General features: G+C 37.7%; 1 protein-coding gene across 3 annotated transcripts in view; it reads right to left on the bottom strand.

Annotated features, from left to right (window-relative positions):
- The window catches only part of EML4 (EMAP like 4), a 153,085-nt gene that overhangs the window by 31,833 nt on the left and 102,928 nt on the right, over nt 1-18,324 (bottom strand). For all 3 annotated transcript variants that reach the window (XM_027750293.2, XM_027750290.2, XM_027750294.2), the window contains 4 exons: nt 17,544-17,569; nt 17,063-17,095; nt 5,144-5,267; nt 377-526 (listed from right to left, as the gene is read on the bottom strand). In XM_027750293.2, coding sequence (XP_027606094.1) covers nt 377-526; nt 5,144-5,267; nt 17,063-17,095; nt 17,544-17,569 — 333 coding nt within the window. The remainder of the gene's footprint in view (nt 1-376; nt 527-5,143; nt 5,268-17,062; nt 17,096-17,543; nt 17,570-18,324) is intronic.

Below are 18,324 nucleotides of genomic sequence, written 5' to 3'. Positions count from 1 at the left end.
TCAGTTTTCTACTTGGTTTTCTAGTTCTCCTTTAAGGTTACACCTTTGCCATACTTTCTGTAAACAACTGATTTAGAGTTAGGCTAACAACAATTTGTAATTTCTGAGATAACTATCTGGAATAATTTATGTAAAGATCCTTTCTTCAACCCGGCACTCTTCAATTGTCTGCATATCCCCTTGTTTTACATTTAAGCTAGCATGGACTGCTCTAGCACCATTCATTTGTGCAGTGTTTACTAAAGTGAAATCAAACAGGAAACGACTACAATTATGATGACATTAATTAGTTTACACATATAGCAGGAGAGAAGAAAAAAATAATATATTTCTTCATTAATACACACATACTTACATGCAAATGTTAGATACTAACCATTTAACGCAGTCTGTGTGACCCAAGTAATGCCGCTGAGTTCTCTCCTCATAGTTAAATAGTACCACCACCGATGCTATGAAATATACAATTTCTCCGGTAGGAAGGAGGTAAACATTGGCTCGACAGTCTCGTCCACGATACCCATATCTATACATATTTTAAGTCAAGGTTTTCATAATCACTGAATACCAAAAAAAAAAAAAAAAAAAAAAAAAAAAAAACCCTCGACAAAATTTTTTTTTTTCTTCTTAAAGGATTCCTGAGGAGCAAATGCCCTTTAAGTTTTTCCCTCTGGAACAAAAGCACAATTTCACTAGTAAATTTTAAAAATAAAACAAAACAAACCCCATGCAACCGGACTTCAGGAAACCAAACCCCTCAAGGAATGATGCTCATTGATGTTAAAACTAAGACGTGCTAGAAGTAAAGCAAATACAGCGTTGCAGTTTTGTAAGAATTTCCATGCGAAATTTCATTAGGTAACAGCAGGACTTGCTGTTATAATTTACAGCAACAGAGCTGTGTATCTGCACACTGGGCATCAGAGTATTACTTTCATTTGGCCTTTTAAAACAATTCCTAAGGCCCTACAAAAAAAAGGCAAGCCTTCTGCACAGCAGCTGCCAAGTTCAGCAAATATTTCTTTAGACTGTTTTAGAGTATTTTTAAAACAAACCAAACTCAAAAGGAACTTACACAGGGAAAAATATTCTATCCCAATCTATCCAAAATATATAAAAGGCATGTTTTCTGTAGGAATATGTATGGCTTCTAATGACATTCAGAAGTCTTAAATACAGTGAACCGGCCTTGGTTAGCACTGATCAAAGGTTATTATTTCTTTGGAACAGGTGCCATTTTCTTCATCCAGACTATTAATGTGGCTGTCTGCCTATATTTCAGTTCCCTGGGTCACTAGGTACAATTAACATCATAAATCAGACTTTAACAGTAGCTCTACAGCCCCAAAAATATAATTTTCCTGTTATGTCCTGCACTTTAGAGAGCCTTCCGCTTCACTGCCAACTAATACACCTGCAACAGCAATGAAAATATGGGAAATACATTAAGCAATTTCAGCTAAAGGATTCCAGCATTAGGTTCTGGCTAATCAGGTACATAAAAGAAGTTCAAAGGCTTGCATGGAGAAAGCTGGATGGAAGAAGCTGGCCCTTTCTCACAAATAAAGGCAGGTGCAGTAGTTCAAGTTTGGGAGTATCTAAACGGGTATCTCCTATCTGATAGCCTGGCCTCTGTTCTTCATGGAAAAGGGCTACCTTTCTATCAAAAACAGCACTGCACCCCTTCCAATGCCACCCTCCCATCCCCAAAAATCCCCCAGTACACTGCCGTTCCTCTTTTGCAGTCCCTCCAGACCACAGGATCAGAGAAACACTTGCAAAATTAAACACACGCTGTAACTAAACAATGGTTCAAAGAGGGACACTGCATTCAGTTGTCAACTAAATCTCTTTGGAATATGGAAAACAAAACAGATTTATATCTTGCTGTCTTCCGTTTATTACAGAAGAACACAATGGCTCCTCTGAAGCAGAGATTATTCACTAGCTTGCTAAGCAAATGATATCGAGAGAAATGCTGATACAACACAATGCTGAGAGCAGAATAAAAGGATGCCTCTGCTTCTCCTCCATTACTATTAACTTTACCACTAATTTTTCCTCTTTATTCTTCTTTTAAACACTGACGGACCAAAAAGAAACTCCAGAAAGGCCTTTTATAAAAAAAACAAACAACAAACCAAACCACTGAACTTTCAAAACCAATGGGCTACAAGCCAATGAAAATATTTTTTCTATCCTGAAGCATGAAGAACGCTATTCTAAGTACCTCTTCAGAGGAGAAAGGCAGATTTTGTTAATCTGCTGTATACAATACGGAGTGTATTGATAAGGATTTAGTAAGACTGACATCTTTGAACATCCATCCTAGAAAAGTATTAACGATTTACACAAACACGTCTTTCGACAGCAGAAGCCTACGATGCTTAGCCAAGCTAAAGCTAAATATTTTGGCACCCACCACTGAGCTCTGGCATTTATGAGGCTGCAAAAAAAATGGTTACGTTTTCTTAATCCATTCCTTTCCTTTACCCCTCCTACATATTAAAATACCAAAGAGTGGCTGCATTTTCTAGAAGCATGTTTTTTACAGGCATGTAAAGGTACAACCTGTTTTGTGGGAAAGGGAAATTGAGAGACAGCTGCCTTCATATCAAGAATGTTTCTCACAAATGACAAGTACTTTTTTGTCACAGCATTCAATATGCTTAACAACTTTAAATTTTGGAGGTTGTTTGTTTGTTTGTTTTTACTTGGCTAAAAATAGCCACAGCCCTCATGAAAAATGATCCACTGTACATCAGAATTCAACAGTATATTTACCGCCGTCTTCAATTATTCTTAGAAAGAAGAGCAGCAGTGCTAAAAATAATCTCATAAAACGGAGTCTGAAATACCCTCCAGAAACTGAGCTACCATACACTGGGAGAAAGAATCTATAAAGTCACTGCCTGACAAAAGCAGCCCTGACTGTGACCTCTGTAGCTACTAAATAAGCCAATTTCTCTATTACTAGAAATGTCAGATATGCTTCAACCAGTTCTGAAGTGCAGTAGGAAAGATTGCACTACAAAGCAGGGATACTCAAACTAAATTATTAAATTTAAATGAAATCACTCAGGAACCAGACGCAGTCAAGAGCTCAGACTTCCCCATGAACTGCTTTATCTTGCCAAGCAGCTTAGGTACTTCATCAAATGACAGTAATCTGTATGGCAGACAAAAGCTATGTTACTCTACTTTAATCTGCAGGACAGGGTATCAGTAGTTGAATATACCTACAGGACACAGTTCTGTAGGCATATATAAAAAGGAGACCCCCACCACCACCCAAACCAATCAACCAACTAAAAATCCACCCCAAAAATCTGTCTGTTCCTTTCTTGAAGTTGTTCACAGTTGAGCAGCGTCTTCCAAAACAGTAATAACAAAGGAAAACTTGAATATAAACAATCATCCAGAAGCAGGAGAATTAAAGGCATTCAAAACAAAACATATATTGAACAATTCAACACTTAGTTGATCTTTCAGTTGCAAACCAATGACATTACTAAAATACTCTGTGAATCGTTGTCCTCATGCCCTCTTAATAAGGTGTACAAGGGTTCAATTTGCCATGATATTTGGAAGTTACAGCTGGCTTACAAATTTGCTCCCCTTGCTAAACCTGTGCATAAAGTACAAGATCTGCTGCTGATGTACCTTCCTGTCTCCAAAACTGAAGAACAATTTTGTGCAAATTCGTAGAGACCAATATTATGCCATCATAAATTTCACTGCCTTCTCCTCATTTTCCTCACCATCGCATCCAAAAGATTCCCTACACTCATAATTTTACTGGTCTGATTTAAGATGACATTTCCTCAAACAGATTCTAAAACATATGGATGGTTTGTTTAGAGTAGACTTATTTCACTTTAATTAGCCCTCAGTAGGAAACTGGTTTAACCTGAACTTAAGGTCCTTGGACACTAAATAAGTGTGTCCACACTGGGATTTGCACCTACTTAACTGAGGGTGTGATTTCATGATCAGTTTTCATCAGAGCAAACTGGTCACTGACACTGGAAAAGTAAAGCTGATATTCCTTCAGCGTGCCAGTTCCAGCCCTTGCATGCTTGTGGGGCAAATCAAAGCAATGTACTGGTCCTGCTTGAAATTTAACTTTGCCAAGAAAATTACATTTCAGCCAGACCAGTGACTGACCTAATTCACTCCACAGTCACGACTGCCAGCATCAGCAACAAGGAGCTGTTGGAAAGTTGGGTACCACAGCTCTACAAAGCGTGAGTAAGACCTCTGTTTTCCTTCCAGTCAGACTTTTAATCCAAAACTTTCCTCCTGACTTATGACAGTGTATCATCAACATTCCTAAAAATCTTCCTGATTTCAGCAACACTGGAAAGATCTAACTTCAGATTATTACACCCACTCAAATGCTGCCTAGACATGTTATTTTACTGAAGTACTAAGAAACTTACACAATCATGGCTTACTGGAAGAACCTGCAGAGATGAGTGAGTGACAGGAAGACCCAACCGTGTGCAAAAGCATATCTCTTAAAATGAACTTAATGTCTGATCTAGTAAATTTGGAGAATTGTTTTCAGCCACACACCTACTCAGTTCTTCAAATTATACATTTATATTTAGTGCATTTAATGCAAACTAATTTCCAAGAAATTAACCACTTCACTTTGGAGCTGAAATACAGAAGCAGTGCAAAGGATGGCTGCTTCTGCAATTCTCACTGTATATATAAGGACAGCAAACCCAAGATCTTCCGTGGTTCTAAAACCTCCTAAAAACGATCAGAGATTGAAAACTAATAATGTTCCTGAATTGAAAGCCTACATTAATATAGAGGGAGGTAGAGGGGGACATTTTTGAAACTCTGTAACTCTCCAAAGACACTTTCTTTCACACTGAAAATAACTGAATTAGTTTCAACAGGAAAACAAACAAACGAACAGTGTTTCTGTGCCCACACAGTCTGCCGCTTAAAATCATACTATACAGGAGCTACAAACCGTTTCTGTTGTTATACTAATTTGAACTTTTTTTCCTCACTTTTAAGTAATTTTTACCCCTTAACAGAGAAGACAAAACACTGGATTCTAAGGGGGAAAAATGCAAGACAAGACAAACAGGGAACAGTGAGTAGTTACTGATATTAAGGATACACCCACTCCAGTTTTAATTTTTCAGGAGGCAGCTCTGTCCTAATATCATCATAGTTTTCTACATCAGAAGGAATGTACATTGTGATTGGTCGACCTCGCATGAACATCTTGATATATTCTCCCTCTGTTGAAACAAAAGAGCATATTAATCATGTGGCAAGTTTACACAAGTAACAAGCACAAAAGATATGAGGAATTAGCACAGTGATGCAAATAACACCTGTGATATAACAATTATTTTTGAAATGTGAGCTTGGTAAAGGCCTAGATTTTTTTTTTTTAAATGGAACACTAACACACACATACACACAGAGTAAGTGTTAATTGAATTTGTGATAGAACAGACTAAGCATGTAACATTTTAGACATGCAAGTTAAATTATAAAGGCAAATTTCAAATTCAATTTCAAATCTGAAATGGAATAAATATGTAGTCACAGTATCACAATATAAGGTATGTCAGGTTGAAAAGGATCTGAAGAAGTCTTTAAATCCAAATTCTGTCTGGCCATGAGGCCAGACTAGGTTACTCAGGCTTTTGCGTAATCCAGACTTGAAAACCCCCAAGGATGTAGATGGCACAGCCACTTTTTGCACCTGGTACTTGCCAGCACCCTCAAGGCTGCCTCCTGCAGCCTCTCTGCCCCCAGACTGTATCCCTGCCAGGGACATCTCCTTCCCACAGGTGCTGGATCTGGCATTTGTCCCTGCTTAATTTTATGAGGTTCCTGCAGGCCCACATATCCAGCACATCAACTGGGCCCCCTGGTCTGCTGTCACCTGTGAACCTGAGCATTTTAAAGATGCTAAACAGGAGAGGTCCCGGCCAGACTCCACTTGTCACCTACTGGCCACCAGGCAGAGTATGACCCAGTAACCACCACTCTCTGAGGCCACTATCCAATTGAATCTTTCACCCACCCAGCTGTCCACCTATCCAAATCCTAACGGCCAAGCTAAGACACAAAGATGCTGCAGGGAAAAGTGTCAAAAGCTTTGCTGGAGAATACAATCTAGAATTATACATCATCACAAACTAATACGCTAACCTGAGTTATTAAGTTACGGAAAACATCACCAGTACCTAGTATTGTACGTGGCATTGTATCCTGACAAATGGACAGAACCAACAGCTCCTAATGACTCCAGCTATAATACTGCCCATAGCCATGACAAAATACACGCATTTCACTAATTTTGCATCAATGAAATATTAACTTTTTGTCACTCTTCAACTTCTCTAGTAATTAATATCCATTGTTAATGCAACTGGTTACCAAAGTAATAAAATATTTTGCTGTGAGTTTGGAGTTCTGACATTTTTTTTTGTAAGTGGGGATTTGAAAATCATAGCAGACATAGGGAACTCGGAGCTCAAATCAAAATTTGAATAGTTGAGTAGAATAGCTGTAAATTAGCAATACAATATTAAGAAATCTCTTATCACATTTGATGCACCAACATTAGGCTCTAAAATTAAGATTTTTAAACAATTACTTTTGTATTTCTTTCAGAAGACAAACTTGAGACAGACTTCCTCATACGTGCCCAGGGAATGCTCAGAAATACTTCCCTAATTAAGCTTAGGATTATTACTCAGAATATATGATTGTGCAATCTGTGCTTTGCATTCTCTAAAGCACTTAAAATTGAAATTATGAGAAATTCAGGTTCATTCCCACAGAATCATAGCTTAACAACTCAAATCAAACTTGAAGATCTAAAAGGACACCAGAAACCAGAAGATTTTGGTGACAGCAGAAGCAACATAGTGTCAAAAATAATCTCTTGCTTACAAAACATTTTTAAAAGATGCAAAGATCAAGAAATAATCAAAGTTGTGAACAAGAATAACCCTAAACCATGGTCTCTACCCTGAGAGGAGCAAAACCTGTAACTATTTTCATCCACTAAAGTTATAAAGCTATCTTGTACAAAGTTTGGAAATTAATTCTTGATGCTCACGATAGACAAGATAGAAGAACAGCACTCATCAGACTACTGAAAAAATGTGGTGAATATTCTAGGTTATTTAAAAGAAATATTTCTGATCATAAGGGATTTTATTATTTTATTTATTTTATAGCATTGAAATAGTGTGAAATTCTGTTGAATACCTCCTCAACTCTGAAAACACCAGAAAGCACTAGCTTTGAATACAGCAGTGGTGATCTTAGCACACAGCAGTGATTTGGACAGCACTGACACATACAGAAAAAAAATCTGTGGTGATCAAGCCATATAATACATTCAGTAATGCCTAACCTGAGAAAGAACTACCCATGAGCCTGTGTGATTTTAACTTCACTTGTCACCGTACTGATCAAACTTAACCAGATCAATGAATCCATGTACCTGAACATAAGCTAATTAAAAGTATTCTACTACGTGCATGATACTCACTGTGAAGATTTCACAACACATATGGCTTAATTTGTCAAAAACTTTTGGTTTTCATCTTAACACATGGTAGTTGGAGTTCTTAGTGCTTAAGAGTTTTATCAATTTTCGTTTGATGAAACAGACCACCATTTATCAGATTTACCAAGTTACCAGATCTAAAAATATGATTAGTCTGTTCAAGTCAACCTTCTGAGACCCAAGAATTCATTTTACTTGAATACCATGTCACTTTTATCCTCAGTAAGTTTACCCTGTGCTGGAGGGGAATACAACTGAAATCTAGTGCAAAAGAACCCCACGGGTTCAAGAAATTATTCCTGAGTAGAAATTGCAATAATTGAGCAACGTAAAACTAACACATAAAAAAAGGTTGTTCTTATTTAGCATATTAATACAAGGAAAGTTGAGCCATATAAGTACAGTATGAAAGGAATAAATACTGAAAAGATGAGAAACAGTTGTCTTGCTTCTTTCTAAGAACAAACACACATCCTTTGAAAAAGAACCTTGCGAGTCCATCCACTGACAGCAGTAGAAAGCTTGTCTCAGATAAAATAAAAAAGAACAAAGAAAATCACTTCCGGTCAGCTAAATAGTTAGTTTACCAAATGTGCATCGCTTAATTGCACTGCTCAGAAAAGCTAAAGATTGGAGCTGTCACTAGTTTGACACAAATGTTTAGATAATTAGTCCAAACTAGTAACATGTCTCATTTTTCCACCAATATATTTTTTATAGTATGTATTTTCAGACATAAAATAACATCGGCCAAAACCAAGACTAATGTATTAACAATGACCTTTCTATTAAAATCTGGCGCCCGCACTCTTATAAATTAAAGCCTGAGGGTATTTACAAAAGATCGCTCATTTGTGCAAGTCAAATTCTTGATTTAACACTGAGCTTGACACGTCTGGTTCCACCAGATCAGTGTAAAATGACACCACAAATTTAGGATCAAATTCCTCATTGTTGCTTAGAACAGTGGAGACAAGCTGCAACTGAAATTCTTAAGGATGGAAGCAGTTACACCTGTCGGACTTTGAAGATGAAAGAGACGAAGAGTCCAAGAGCAATTCAGTCAAGTCTCAGGCCAGAAGGGGCTCTCCTGGAGCTCAGGGAAAAGAATATCTGCAGGATATTCAGATACAAATTAGCTCTCTGAACTTTCCATTAATGAAAGAACACTTTCTACTTTTATTAGCTGGCTGCACTTACTCAAGATTACCTTTGAAGATACATATTTAACACACTTGTTAGAAAGACATAGGTTAAGTATAACTTGATTAAGCCTCCCCTACAGAAGAGAAAGGATTAGAAAAAAAGAGACAACCCACTGAAAGATTTTTGTCTAGGACTGTAAATTTCCTTTTGTCAGAATAACCTGTGGGGCAGATATAATATTAATGTAAAAACCTTTTGAAACACTAGAGAGGATGGCAGCATATCAACACCACCATTCCCAAACAGGAACTAATTGCCTTAGGTCAAATTCTTGTATTTGCAAGTTAAGAAAATCAGTGATTTAACTCTTTCATACTACAGTTGCTCAAATTAATGCTCAAGAGCATTAGACTACATTTCTTTCCTGCATTCTCACTACTTTCCAGTACATAGAAGAATGTCTAAACTTCTTTTTCCTTCTTTTGGAAGAAAGGAGCCTTGGTCATGTTATGACAGATAATGTATGAAAGGGAGTACAGGGAAGAAAAAGTTTTAAAGAGAGTGGGTAAAAACCCCACCAAACTCCAACCAACAAAAAATTCTTGAAAATTCTCGTATCTACCAGCCTGAAAACAATAGGTATGAAAGTAAAAACCTCTAGTCCATACAAAGACATGTTCAGGCCCCACTACCCTCTCTGCAGAAGCATTTGGGGAAGGTAGGGTGGAAAGGGATAGGAGGGCATACCTTTAAGAACCCTTGGCACTTGCTAAGTTAATTAATCTGCAACTGCAGACATCCTATAAATCCTTTCAAATATGGATCAAACCAATCAGAAAGTAAGAGTTGAAGCCCTGCAGATAGCACACCCAGGTGCCACGGATTATCCACGCCACACAAAAAGTAACAGCTCAGGCTCAGAGTTGTTACAAAAGGTAGCATCAAGTGGATGGAGCTTCCTGGCTTCAGGGGCCAGCTCTTCACCAGGAACAGCTGTAGCTACTTTTGTGCAGCTTTGAGCTCAAATTCACAGCCCTTGCCAAACTCTGCTTGGCTCCACAATAATTCACCTCTGGAGCCTTGACAAGCTCTCTGCACAAGCGCCAGGGAATACAGGATCAACACTCCCAATTTTTGCTCCCAGGATCGGTTCAGGCTTATTAGCCTCATGTAGCAGTCCTCTGAGTGTGCTGGACCTAAACAAACTCCTTGCAGGTCTTGGCTCTCCGTGGCTTCCCCAGAGGTTTGGGGAAATTATTAACTCAGCCCCACAGATGCAGAAACACTTCATCCGACTAAAATGTGACCACAGTCACATGAAGGGACACAAAACACTGCTCAGAAGGAGAGACACAAAGAAAGAAGCCAGGACACGGTGAGGGCCCACGTAAAGGTGGGTTAGAGCACTGATCAGGCTTGTGGCTTTGCGAGGAACATCCTGGCTGAGCTCAGCCTAGTCCAGCCTGATGGACCCAGAGCATGCCCCTCAGAGCCCTCTCTCTGCTTGCATCACTCTGTTTTTCACTCTGCAGGGTACTGCAGCACTCACTTTCTAGAGCCGAGTCTTGGCTGCCACTGGGTGACACAAACACACTCTACTGATTTCAGAATAGCATCCAAAAACCTCCTTCTCTCCTAGTAGTTGGGAACCTCTCGACTTCCAGGTTTCAATATCACATGTCCAGGTTGTTTTCTTTTAGTGCGTATTGACAGCACGATTGCTCACTTCAGCACAGGTTTGCCCTGTCTGAAAGTGCATCAGGTGAGCATGAAAACAGCAATCCTCCCAGCCTTAATTTTGAAAAAATAAAAGCATCAGCTATTTAACTCTCTTTTGAACAATAAGGTTTCAGTCTGTCTCCACACCATCACAAAATTTATCTTTCGTGATTGTTGGTGCATGCAGTATTACAGAAGAGAACCTACCGGGTTTTGATGCATTAACAGTTTCCAAAAGGCTATGGATCTCCATTAGAATTATTTCTGATACATCCTAGGATTCCATTTGTGTTTTCATAAGTTAGTGGTTCAATTTTCATATGATTAAGTAGCATGTTATAGCCCTTTTCCCCATCACTGAATTCTGGCAGGCAACCTGTTTAGAACTTTGCTAGCAACTCCTGTATGTGTGATCTTTCACTTTGAATAATTTAATTTTGTCTCATGCTACTCCAAGCCTCAGGAACATCTAGGTCTTACTGTATTAAAATCTCAGCTTTCAACTCTATCAATTTGGACTCTCAGCTTCATGCCATTAGTGAAATTTCAGTGCTACTACTTTCCTATGTTAAGTTCATTAGTGTAAACACTAAGCCAAATAGGTCCCAACAGGCTGGAAGCAGATGTTAGCAACCAGAGAATCTACTGCAGGTTCTTTGAAAGTTTATAGGCTGATAAAAAAGAGAAATAAATATGTCAGTGAAACAAGGTGCTGCTAGTGAGAGGAAACTCCAGAAGCCTGGCTCATCTGCAAGGAAACAAGTGCATCTTCACTCACAGTCACCGTAAGCCAGTATACTGACCTTGCATGCAAAGAAACTGTTGGTAAAGCATGTAACACCAAGAATCCAGGACTAAAGCTAGGGGCAAATAGAAAATTGTAGACATATAGTAGACTGGCTGAAAATTTTCTGCAAAGCCTCCTTGTATCAAAAGCAGATTACTGTTAACATAAATAAGCTATTAATCTTATATAAAAAAAGGAGATTAAGAAAGAAGAAAAAAGCAGCACAAAGGTAGCAGTAAAATTCAACTCCCAACAATGTCTATTAATTCACCTTTGGAAGAACGTTTAAAATCCAGCAATTCAGGAGAAGCAAGCTGGAAGGTAAGGCCAATGAAAAACACTGCAGGTGATAACAGATAGCAAAGATATGGCAAGACAGACCATCTGAAAGGCTGAAATTAAGTGCTATCGAAGCACTTCATGGACAGTGCTTCCATGAAGTCAGCACACAAAGACTTATGCAATGGCACATAAGCAATTTATTACTTTCTGTGAATCATATTCTTAGGGGAATATGGAAGGTTTGCAAAGGAAAATAATAAAAATAATAGGAACTGAAAGGAGGAGAAAAAAACATCAAAGAAGTCTCTGTAGATTAACTCAGAAATATCTACAGCGAAAAGCAATTCAGGAGACATGAAAGCTACTTTTTAGATACATCAGAAATCTGAAGACAGTGACATTACAAAACCAAAATCCTGTTTTCCAAAAAGCATTCCTCAAAAAGAAATTGTCAAGGAATATACAGTGGTTTTGTAGAAGGATGTGAGAAGCCTTCATCCTCAATTACTGATTTCTTCAACAAAACCGGACAAAATATTAGAAAAATGTATTTTATATCCCACTGTTCCTCGTTATTTAGACAAGACACTGAGGTAGCCCTGCAAGTCTGTGCTGTAATTAACTGCTCTTAAGCTAGCAAGTGTATGCATAAAGGGAAGTCTAATGAGCATACAGCAGATTATATATACACACACACACACAGAGTAGGTAATAGTGAACAAATAGCAAAATTAACTGCTTTTCTACATGGTTTTAAGTTTAATTCTAAAAGAATCACTACAGGAATTTTGCAAATTATTAATGACTTTTTCAGTAGGTCCCACCCCATCTAGTTTGAAAGATCAACATGGGTCGATGCATTAAAACCCTCAGCTCAGTTCTATTTGTGTGTAGCATCTAAATCTTATCCTTAAAGTGAATTACAAGCATGAGAAAACCCTGAAGACTCCAACTAGCTTGGCCAAGCAGAACGCTCTACAATAAACTACCACATCCAGAGTACATTTATTAATCTGTCTTCACCTTCTAGTTGCTTGACCAGTGTAGTTATGCTTTTTAATACTACAAATAGCTTCTTTCCCACAAGCTTTCTGCTTTCAGGCCTGCGTCCAAGAACTCTGCAGGACCACTAACCTGAGGGACAAAGGCTTAGAAGCCTGTTTCTAATTTAAACCAGCACTAATAGCACAGAGACGAATAACCAAATTCAGCCACCATGCCCAAACCACTACATTTTAAGTTACAGAGGAATTAAAATGTAGATGCAGGTCTGCCATCTCTCACCCCACGCTTGCTGAACCTGACAAGAGGACAGCCACTGTTGCTATTGGTGCAATGCCAACCAAATAGCTGGAAAAAGCAGATTAGACAATAGACTTGCCTTGATTTGGAATGATTTTACAACTTCGCCTGGAAGCTTCTTACCAGATCTTTGGTTATTAAATTTTATATAATTTGATAAGTAAACCACAATTACAACCTTGCTTTTTAACGTATCAGGTGACATTAAGAATCTAAGTATTAACGACAGTTACCATTTGCAATGAACTAACTGAAATTTTAATACTAAACTCTAGTTTTTTATGAAAAAAAAAAAAAGGACTCGAAAAGGAATACTGGACACAAACGAGCTCAATAAAACTGTATCTAAATGCTTCCTGCTTAAATAATAAAATTCTAACTTCAACAAGAATCAATGGTAAAAACTTCCAAATACAAATTTGTTTTTTTGACAGTACTGATGGTTTTTAATAATATGCACTGTGCCTGAATGAGATCAAGCAGCCCAATAATGAGATAGACTGGGTCTCCATTTGCCCTCAGGGCAAGAACGCCTTCAATAATAATCTGACAGAAAATCTGTGCCTGAAGAAAAAACTGTTCCAAGGTAGTTACTGAATTTTGTACTCTCAGAGGACAGGACACATTGTCAGCAGGGTAAATTTTTTCCGTTCTATGCTTCATGACTGCTCTGTGCTGTGAAGCTAGAACTATAGCACAGTTAAACTAACAGAATAAATAGTACTGGAAACTAACAAAGCACAAGAGAAAAACCAACAACAAAAAAAACAAACGTAGGAATGCAGTGAATGTTTCCCATTAATTCTTTCACATATGGTTTTTATTGCCATCCAAAAAGTTTAAGTGTCTCATTACTTTATAATAAGTGAACAAGTGATTCATATATGGAGTTATCACTGAAAATCAAACTGAAACACAGAATCTCAGTGAAATAAATTACCTTTTATCTTAAAATAAGCCAGGTCTTTAACTTCTGGGTATAAAAATACGAATGCTTTATGATTAATACTTTAAAAATGTTTCTGCTGAAGTGAAAAGCAAGATGGATTTTACAGGCAATTATAAACACCTGCCGGTAAAGAATTTAAAAGAATAACTTTAGTTAGGGTTCTTTTAGGGCTGTAGTAAGCACCTGTTCATTTCACTCATATTGTCATCAGATTTTCACAGAATTTTAATACCTTCTTAGAACTGGATTTTATTGTAAAAAGACTGGCCTGATTTACAAAGACAAACAAACAAACTGACGGTATGACCTCTGCTTCAGCACATATCCAGATGCATAAAGCTCAGGACTAACCTTAACATGAAGTAGATGCAACTCAACCCAAGTGGGAGAGAGAAAGGCACCGAGGGAATGTGATGAACATTGTAACACACGTGGCCTCGGCATGGAGCTAAACAGAGGAAAATCAACTGGCTGCCCCCAAGGCAGCTGCAGGCTGTGGCTTCCCGTGCTGCTGCTGCTCCTGGCAGGAGAAGAGAATTGCCTAGGTCTTGTCGATATTTGTCGATATGCAACACTCTCTGGGGACTCCATATCAAACCAGTCAATCCAGACACCAAAGCTAAAGCCTTTCACTACTGAAGCTCATCTCAGATTCTCACTTATTCCTGAAGTCTTTCATTATAATAGCTAATACATACTATCAACAGAAATCAGAATGAATCTGCACAGACTGTTGCAACACAAATATTACTGCAGTAACTTCTGCTGCTAGAAAAATTGGGTTCCAAGAACTAAAAATGCAAAAAATATATTTATCTATATTTTGTGGTACTATACTGACATTTTCAAAATAGTTTCTTTAATAGCTGAATCAGAAAAAGGAAACAAAGTGATTCCAGGATGTTCAAAGCTACACAAAAATGTCATCTTCCATCCCATTATCCCATGCAAACACCTTCTGTTATGATAATTTGCAATTTCACAGTGATTCCAAACTTATTTTATGTGTGTATAAAGACACTGAAGGATTTTTAATGTAGATTTGCTTTGAAGCTTGACAGTTTGCACACCAGCAGCCTTCCCAAGAGCCTCTTTCACAGAATTTCTAGGTCTAGGAAGCACATTGATACAGTTGTTACTGCATGAGCCGGGGGCATATACAGCGTTTTACATACAGCCTAGTGAAACGAGCAGCTCTGGGGAGCTGCTCTAACTTAATTAACACCGTGCTACAGACTGCTCACCTCTAGGGGCAAAGGCTGGCAAGCCACAAAGGAGCGTTAAAGCAACTATAACTTCTCATGCCTTTGGGTTGCAGAACAGGAAGGTCCTGTACAAACACCATGAGCAAAGTCAACCCTCCATCCCACCCTGTCAAAGACAACACTGTCCCAGCTCCACAAGATTTACCTCCAGAAATCTTATGTTAACTGCCTGTGCAACTTTTCAACTTCCTGACCAGCTGGGTCAAGGTGTCAACTGGAAATTGATTTATTTATGTGGCAACTATTAACTACAAAACAAGCTAAAGTCATCTGCCCGGAACACGATGTTGCACTATAGAGAATTGACTGGGTATTGCTAAGCTCATACTGGAAAAGATGGGTGAACCCTCTGCAAAAGTAACTTACACATGGTTACTTCTGTGGCAGTAAACACAACACAACACAATCTCACATACACAGACTCTAAAAGCTGTCAAAAATACACTCACTGGTCCATATTTTAGAAAAAAATAAACCTCTGAATCCTTCTAATTGCAAGTCCATGTTAGAGGCAGAATTATGTTTTGCCATTATATGTGTTTAAAATGCAGTAAATGCATTTTCTGTGATAAGACTCTCTCCAGCTTCCATATATGTGGGGTCCTGTTATCTGAATCATGTTTCTCTTTCATTCCAGTTAGGTTGAGAACAGACTATGGCATATCAGACTTGGAAGATGCTTGTTCATCATATCCTCTGCATAGTAACACAATAGATAGCAGGGTACACGTTGAGGCCACTTAAGTTATAGCTACTGGGATGAGAGAACTTATGGATGGCCCATTCTTGGCAGAACATGTAGAATTCCAGAAGCACATTGTAAGGAAAGAAGTACTACTGAAGGTATTTTAAATTTTAGCTACATGCAATTTGGTTTTCTGAAAAGCTGTTTTTAGTAGAAAGGGTATTTTTAATATAATAGTTTTATTCAATCCTTGCAAAGCTAAATTGCAGCTGGTCTGGCCACTAGTCATTACTTTTCCTTTTACAGTAACCACTGCTGCACATATATACCGGTCCACAGCTGGCACTAAGCAACCTGGCATAAAGAAACATTTCTTCTTTGTTCTTGATGTTTATGCATTATCTTTCACACATCTTGTCTTTGAAGGATGCTCTTGGTAAGCATCAATTTAGAGTATTTTTATACCTGTAATTTCTCTCTGAATTAGGAAAAGATAAAGCAATTGGATTCAAATTCATTTTGCTTTCATTCCAACAATTTGTATATTAACTTTCAAAAAATCTGAGGGTTTCTTTTCCTTTTTGAAGGAGACCAAAAGCAATCAAACTGTGAATAATGTAAACTTGCTGACAGTACAGAATCTGAAGACTACAGATTTGTTAATTAGCAGCAAAAAAGCGTGAGACAGAATCTCTGTACATAGATATGTACAGCATGCACTTGGGTTACATGCTTTAATTTTGAAACCACATGCTTCAGCACAGTTTGCAGGACATCAAAGCAGAGCAGTTTTGCGACACCAGAAGTGAATTTCTTTTGTTTTCACATCCCACCATGTTCAGATAGACAGCTCCTTTTCCTGACTAAACAAGCCAGCAGCAGCGGGTAGCCACAGAATGCAAGATTCACTGGTGCAAAGATATACACTTTAGAAGAGACTCATTTTTCATTTTAGGAGACTATGAAACCTTCCGTCTCTGTTCTTGTCTAATCAGTGTGTATATGTTGTAATACTGGCAAGACAGAAAGCTGAGATAAAACAAATCTTTTAGTTGGCAGTTCTTAATACTCTGATATCTTAGGCAACAATGCAAGACTTCTATTCAAACACATATTCCCTCTCTGAGGAAATTATGTGTGTCATAATTTATTTTAGACTATCCCCAAATAATCCCAAAATAGATTGCAATGTGCATATGCATATAAATTTGCAAAAGAAGAAAGCTGAAATATTTATGTAAATGCTCAAAAAGTTTTTAAGAGATCATGCACTGATGCTCTCTGATGGTGAAAAGCCAAATAGAAGATTTGTGAGAGTGCTAAATTAGAAGAAAGCAACCAAAGGGCATAGCTTTATTCTTACCTTGGCTGTTTTTTTCACGAGTTGACATTTTTGCTGGTTATGGGACAGAAATAAAATATCTTAAAACTATTTCTAAAGTCTCGCTCACACCTGCTTGCATGAAGACTGGCACATAAGTCAAAACTTTAGATTTTTGTTTTCATAACCTCTCTCTATGCACATACACACAGAGAACATACTAAAAAAAAAAGTTTTGTTTTACAGAAGTAAATAAATCCCACAACCCACCCATCAAAACTTTCTGTATGTCCTAAAGATCCAATCTGATGAGGCATTTCCCCATAATTTCAAAGACTCATAAACATGTCTGGAGTACTGCTTGACCAAATAAAATCTTGGAGATTATTAATGTTTTTTAAACCTCTAATTCCCTGTTTCATAAGCATATGTCCCAATGTATTCATCTATAGGAAATACTATTCAGTCAAAAGCAAGTATTTTCAACTTCATCCAGTATTTAAAAATAAATGTTTTTATTTACCTTGGCTGACAATGACATCTTTGTGCCTGGGGAAAAATTCAAAATAATATTGTTAGTAACCTGCACAATACTTATCAAGGCAACACCATCTAGTTTTTACACATTATTGCATTTAGCAATGTCATCAGATTCTGTGTACAGTGTAACTGTAGTACAGGATGCTAAATAACTGATCATGTTAGTTATTTAGCATTTTTACTCATATTTTATGCAGTTCACTGTATCTTTCAAGTAACTTCAAGTGTCTTTGGTTCTATAGCAAGGGTTTCTAAGAATTAGTCTGATAATAACAAAATGCAAAAAGCTTCTAAAATAAATTATGGAGGGCATGTTTCTTGTGCACAGAAAATTCCACTTTGAGAGTGTGAACTTGTAATAACCAAATGTTTTAAGCTGCCTAACATCCTCAGGCCTGCATGTAAAGCATTTAACACCTGTCAAAATAAGCCATCAGCATAAAACACCATAAATTTTTCTAGGAATTAACTCTATTGGACACATGGATTAAATGTAAGCAAGTTGCAGTTTCATTTAAAACAGATCTGTGCAGCATTACTGGATGCATTCAATGTCTTCAACAGAGTACAGTTGAGACTCTCCTTACCAGAGCCAGAAATTAATTACTCACAAAAAACCTCAATAATTTTTTTCCGAAGAGGGAAGAAATACTAATTTCCAGCACCAGAGCTACTTCTTAACAGAGTAACACTCCTTGGTGGGAGAATGTATTGCATAAAACACCCTCTTGAATTCATTTGAAATCAGTAGAAAGGTATGAGTG

This window comes from Pipra filicauda, unplaced genomic scaffold (assembly GCF_003945595.2).
Source record: "Pipra filicauda isolate LSUMZ 115617 unplaced genomic scaffold, ASM394559v2 scaffold51_size4534324_pilon, whole genome shotgun sequence".
Taxonomy (NCBI): domain Eukaryota; kingdom Metazoa; phylum Chordata; class Aves; order Passeriformes; family Pipridae; genus Pipra; species Pipra filicauda.
Note: the sequence above shows the minus strand (reverse complement) of the source record. Positions and strands in the feature narration are given on the sequence as shown.